We start from the raw sequence: 6,474 nt of genomic DNA, 5'->3' as shown, positions 1-6,474 counted from the left end.
GGTGGACAGATTTATTATTGTTGCCACACCACCTTGTCGCCTCCTAATTTTTATAATATCAGAAGTAAGTCTGGCTGAAAAGTATGTTCATTCTATTGCGCAAAAAACGAATCACAAAAAAAATGTTAATATTCACTCATTCTTATATTTTTCAAAGGAATGCAATCAAAAATATGCTTTTATGAGAAGATAAGGACAAAAAAATTAAACATAACAAAATTATATTCACTTTCAACCTATGTTCCGCATAATAAAAATATTACATATAATCTCGTCTATATCCCTTGCGGGGTAGACAGAGCCAACAGTCTTGAAAATACTGAATGGCCACGTTCAGCTATTTGGATTAATGATAGAATTGAGATTCAAGTAGTTGACGGCGCGCGTGCGAACTTATTCGAACCGGTTGTGTTAAAGAAGCTCCCGCCGTTTAAAATCATTATCTTGTATAAATACAGTGTTTTTACGTGCAAAAGTTGTATTGTTTTGAAGCTCAGTGATCGGGCGAGCGATTAGTGACATTGAATTTAAATAATATACAATAACTAAATATTTACGGTGAATAATAAATTACCTAGTGAACATAGCAAACTACTTTTATGTGCGGGTCAGTCGGTTACAAAAATAAATAGTCATCGAGTTCATGACTCACTAATCTTGGTGACAATAAACAACTGTCATTATATATTTTAATTTCGTCAAACTGCGTATACCAACTTTGGCTCAGTGGGAAACCTCGCAGGGTCGATTCGCAGTGCCCGTGTTCAAATCTCGGTGCGGCATATAATATAATTGTCTTTTTTTTTCTCTAAATCACACATTTTGTTGTGTTTTCCATTTTTTATAAAAAACTTTTTTTTTTATTACACTTTTTTTGTGTTTTCCAATTATATTCATATATTTTTTTTCTATACGTTTTGTAAGATGGAGCTAAGCAGAAGGTGTGCCGGATGCTTAAAAAACATTGATAGCCGACAATTTCTTACTTGTAGTATTTGCAAACAGGACTATGATCTCACTTGCGCAAACGTCTCGGAACAGCGGTTCTTTAATACTCTGACAGCTGAACACAGAACAGCGTGGAAATGCCCATTATGCGTCTGCAGGCAGCCCCGCGCGGACAACAGCAACACTCCAGTCCGCGGTGCGACTGAGGGTGTCACACTGCGCCGGGGCGCCGCGGCGCTGAGTCCCTCCGACCACGCAGGGGATGTCTCCATATCGTTACCTGTGTCCGAGCTGAACACTACAGCTCTAAATGAGACAATGGAGATAACCGACGTCCAGGCGCTGCTTTACGAGCTGCGCCAGTTCAGAGACGAGTATAGAGAGGATAGGGCCGCTGATAGAAGGCTTAGCGAAATCCTCACCGAATCTTTGACCAAAGTTAACCTGAGGCTGGATGAAAGTGACAAAAGGTATGAACAGCTTCAAGCGCGGGTGGATAGTCTCGAACAGCAGATGAAGTTGCAGACTGAAGCACGGCCTTTTGTAGCGACCGATGTCGAGCAGTCTCTCAAAGAATCGATTGCTAACCTGAAGGCTGAGCTCAACGAGCGAGATCAGGACCTCCTGCTCAATGATGTGGAGATAACATGCATAGTGGAACAGCCAGGGGAGAGTCTACAACATATCGCGATAACGCTGGCAGATAAGCTGGGTGTGAAGCTGAAGAGCGAGGATCTGGTGAGCGTGTCCCGTGTAGGGCCTCTGGTCGCGCGGTCTGGTGCGGCGGCGGCGGTGCCGGCGGGCGGGCAGGGTCCGCGGCCGGTTGTCGTGCGGCTGGCCCGCCGGGCGCTTCGCGACGAGCTCATTCGGGCGGCGCGCGTGCGCCGCGGCGCTACGACTGAGGGCACTGGACTCCCTGGGCCTGCCCGCCGATTCTTCATCAATGAACGGCTGACAAAAGTCAACCGTCACCTATTTCGTCGAGCTCGTGAACTTGCCACGCAATACAAGTGGCGTTTTGCCTGGACAAGAGAAGGCCGTATCTACGTTCGGCAACACCAGGCACCGGACTCGCCTCGCATCCGTATTCGCAATGATCAGGATCTTAATGGTGTTTTTGGACTGGGCGTCGTTTGTTCTACTGGTCAATAAAAATTTGTTTGTTGGGTCTTATTCAGTGAATTTCTGTTATTCTCTATTATTTACTTTAGATTTTGGTTTTTATTTTGTATATCTAAAAATGCTTTACTATAAATTACCGGGTTTTCACAGTTCCAATGCAATGTCTATTGACTTAGATTCATATAGAGTTGTATTTATTGTAGTATGTTGTTTGTATGTAGTTTGCTTCTTGACCAAAGGTGAACTTCTTTTTGCTTATGTTGAAAAAGCATGGCCTGGCTTATTGCTTTTAATTTTTCTTATGTTAAATTGTATATTATACTTTTCGTCAATTCCAGCGTCAGAGCTATTTACCCTCAAATTTACTGTAATTAAATTTCATAAGTATGCCTTTGTTTTTGGAATTCATTTTATCATTGTATTATTTTTCATTGGTGTGCTGCAGCAAAACAAAATTAAATACATATTTGCGATCCTATTCATAACATGTTACATTTTATTAATTACTTTATTTAATTGTGCATATGTATATATCTTACAATATTATATTATATCATACCTAATCTCACGTGGACTTGTTGCTGTTTATCATCACAGTGTTTGAGCCCAAAAAATTCAAGTTAGCTCTCTATAATGCAGGGTCACTTAACACCAAGCAGGATGATTTTCTCATGGCTATTGACAAATTCAAGCCGGACATAGTTGCAATTAATGAATCTTGGCTAAAAGAGGGTCAGGAGCTTTGTGCCCCAGCTGCGCCTGGCTATCGACTGTACCACGTCTCACGTCCTATCCATATGAAGGGTGGCAAGGGGGGTGGAGTAGCTTTCTATGTGAAACGTAATGTGCGAGTTCGTATCCTAAAACACCCCATTGCAAACATCGAGCAAATGTGGCTTTCTACTCGAATAAACGGCGCCGAAGTATTGGTAGGTACAGCCTATAGACCCGACTGGATAGGTGTTGACCCTTTCTTGGACGCTTTGACAGAATCAATCATGTATTTTTCTAATTTTGACTATGTTGCTCTATTGGGAGATTTTAATATTGACATGTCCGATAACTCTAATACAAATAGGCCGCGGGTTGTGGAGTTTATAGAATATCTGGAACTTAAACAGATTATCACTGAGCCAACACATCTCTCTCGCTTGCCGAATAAAACTTTGAAAGAAACCCTTATTGATCTCATCTGCACGAATGTACCGATTCATCATGTTTCAGTTACAAACATAACAGCATCGTTAGGACACTATTTTATTTGTACTGAGTTATTATTAAAAAAACCTAAAGATCCTCCGCGATTTATCGTATCCAGAGCCATAAAGAGCATTGACGTCAATGCGTTTGACCGTGATCTTAACGATATCGATTGGGAGTCAGTAAAAAACCAGCCTAGTGTTGATTTAATGGTTGAAAAGTTCAATCACAAGTTGTTGGCACTTTTTGACAAGCACGCACCGCTCAAATTGAGAAAGGCTAAGCCTAATCATTCGCTACCCTGGGTTACTGGCACATGTAGGTTAATGATGGACGAACGTAACGAAGCACATAAAAAATCTAAGTGTTCAGGATCTGATGAGGATAGAAAATATTATAAGGAATTAAAGGTTTTGGTTCAGACTAGTTTAGCTTGTGAAAAGCGTGCATATTTCGATCAACTTATTAACAAACAGTTAAGAAATGGAAAAGTCTTTTGGCAGAATCTTAAACGGAATATCTTGGTTGATCCCTCCAGAAGTGATATATTACCGGACTCTTTTGATAATGCAAATGATATTAACAATCACTTTTTGAATGTCCCTTGCGCAGATATCAGTAAAGAAGATCACTTTTTTTATAACAATCATAAATTTAATGATTCCTCTAAATTTAATCTAGAAACTGTAACTGAATGTGATGTAGCAAATTTTATATTTTCCATTAAATCTAATGCGATTGGCCCGGATGGTATAAGCAGAGATATGGTATTACTAACACTTCCAAATTCTTTAGATGCTATAACCCATATTATTAATACCTCTATTGTTACTGGTACTGTTCCCTGTTTCTGGAAAAGAGCCTTGGTTACACCAATACCCAAAACATCTAAACCTTCTAGTTACAGTGATCTTAGACCCATTAGTATATTGCCTTATCTATCAAAAATTTTGGAGAAGTCCGTACAAACTCAGTTGGTCAAGTTTTTGGAAGCGAATAATGTGCTGCCCGTACTACAGTCTGGATTCCGACGCAACCATGGGACTACTACAGCACTCTTGGACGTCACTGACAACATCCTTGCTGCACAAGACAGGGGACAGTGTACAATATTGACGTTATTAGACTTTTCTCGTGCGTTCGATAGCTTGAATATTGAATTACTTCTGTCTAAGTTGGCGTATTATGGTTTGGACCCTTCTTCGGTCGCTTGGTTCAGGTCATTTTTGGGCGGTCGATCTCAGTCTGTCAAATTGGCTCGGGAGAATGGGTTGTGCCTTTTTTCGCAATCTTTGCCCGTAAAACATGGAGTTCCTCAGGGCTCAATTCTTGGGCCTCTACTGTTTATTATATTTAGTGCTGACATTACCCGGGTGATAAAACATTGCAAGTACCACCTCTATGCCGACGACGTACAACTGTATATTTCTGACGTTCCAAATAACATTTCTCAAGCAGTTATTAAATTGAATGAAGACTTAGGGAGGATTGCTGAGTGGTCTCTGAGAAACTCACTGACCCTTAACCCCAAAAAATCGAACTATATAGTACTTGGCTCTAGATTTCAACTGGCTAGTATCATAAATGAAGATCTGGGGGTAAAAATTGGTAACGATGTTATAAGCAGGGCAATGGAAGTTAGAAACCTGGGGTTGATAGTGGATCCGCAGTTACGCTTTGAAAGTCACGTCGCAAGTTTGGTTAAAAGTTGTTTCTATCGCCTTAAAGTAATATACAAAATTCGAAATTTGTTAACAGAAGAAGTTCGTATTCGACTCTGCGAGACGTTGATCCTTTCGAGGCTTAACTTCGGTGACATTGTCTATGGTCCTCGGCTACTTTGTAAAACACAGCGCCTCATTCAGCGTATCCAAAACGCCTGCGCTCGTTTTTGTTTCAATATTCCACCCCGCAGTCATATCTCACCATATTTAATCAGAGCTACAATGTTGAATATGGAAACGCGGAGACAATTACATTTAGCCAGCCTTATGTTCGGAGTTATGAAGTTCCATAAGCCTAACTATCTTTTCTCTAAGCTGATATTTTTTCGATTTCGTGGTAGATCTGGGCCATGTAGGTCCACTCGCCCGATACTGTCAGTACAGCCACATAAAACCGTAGCCTTCGAGGGAAGTTTCCGCCACCAGGCAACGAGGTGCTGGAATGATATACCACCGCCTATACGCCTGCTTAGTTCTATTTATTCTTTTAAAAAGAACCTTAAATCCTTTCTACGTGAAAAACAAGCACTCGGTATACCGAAACGCTTGCGGTTGGGATTCTTCTCGTGAGTTTCGTTGCCTGGCTGGTTCTATGTGGTGTACTCATTTTTATTTTTACTTGTATATATACCTATACATATATTTATACTGTATACTTTTTATATTATTATCTACAACTAATAACAATTTACTAACATTTTTCGTATTTTCCTGTTTATCTATCTATATACATACACATTCCCATAATCTTTTGCACATAAATTTTTATTGTTTCTTTCTTTCACTTTAGCGCCCGCACCCACTTCAATGGTGATAACTGAAAATCAGCGTTTTGCACTTCAGTTAGTGCAAAAATTCCGCTGAGTTATGACCGTTTCTACTTGCTGCAGCACGCAAATGCATCTCAACTGTGTTATTATAATGTTTTGTTTAACTCTGTATTTTGTGTCTGTAGCAACTGAATAAACGTTTTTATCTATCTATCTATCTATCTACAGGTTGCTAGCCCATCGCCTAACAGAAGAATCCCAAGTTTACAAGCCTATCCCTTAGTCGCCTTTTACGACATCCATGGGAACGAGATGGAGTGGTCCTATTCTTTTTTTATTGGTGCTGGGAACCACACGGCATAATAAAAATATTACGACACATTATAATAAAAATATTGTATCAATTATTTTTAGGTTCTTTTCACTCACTACATATGTAGGCCGAAGAATTATGAGCTGTGTGTAGACAACCATGACATTATGACACTAAATATATTACTCTGTGTCGTGCAATTTATCATCTTCGCAAATAATCTCACAATTTTAAACTGAATCAAAAATTATTTCGAAACAACCATTCAAATTTTGAGGCATGACCATCAAAATTTGAATGAGTTATAAATTGACGTTAAACAGATATTTAAAAAAAATTGTTAATAATAAAATCAATCTATTTATATCGAGCAAACAGTAACAGGGTTAACAACTAT

At 39.6% G+C, this 6,474-nt stretch overlaps 2 protein-coding genes across 2 annotated transcripts; both read left to right on the top strand.

The window, feature by feature from the left end:
- Positions 1–386: 386 nt before the first annotated feature.
- LOC132904355 (uncharacterized) lies at positions 387–2,189 on the top strand. The gene has a single exon (XM_060954437.1). The coding sequence runs from the start codon at positions 925–927 to the stop codon at positions 2,098–2,100; it is 1,176 nt and encodes a 391-aa protein (XP_060810420.1). The 5' UTR covers positions 387–924; the 3' UTR covers positions 2,101–2,189.
- Positions 2,190–2,741: 552 nt separating this feature from the next.
- Positions 2,742–5,564, top strand: LOC132904396 (uncharacterized). The gene is made up of 2 exons (XM_060954712.1): positions 2,742–3,588; positions 3,883–5,564. Exons 1-2 carry the CDS (start codon positions 2,742–2,744, stop codon positions 5,562–5,564), a joined length of 2,529 nt encoding a protein of 842 aa, XP_060810695.1.
- The last annotated feature ends 910 nt before the right edge of the window (positions 5,565–6,474 follow it).

This window comes from Amyelois transitella, chromosome 4, assembly GCF_032362555.1.
Source record: "Amyelois transitella isolate CPQ chromosome 4, ilAmyTran1.1, whole genome shotgun sequence".
Classification (NCBI taxonomy): Eukaryota; Metazoa; Arthropoda; class Insecta; order Lepidoptera; family Pyralidae; genus Amyelois; species Amyelois transitella.
Note: the sequence above shows the minus strand (reverse complement) of the source record. Positions and strands in the feature narration are given on the sequence as shown.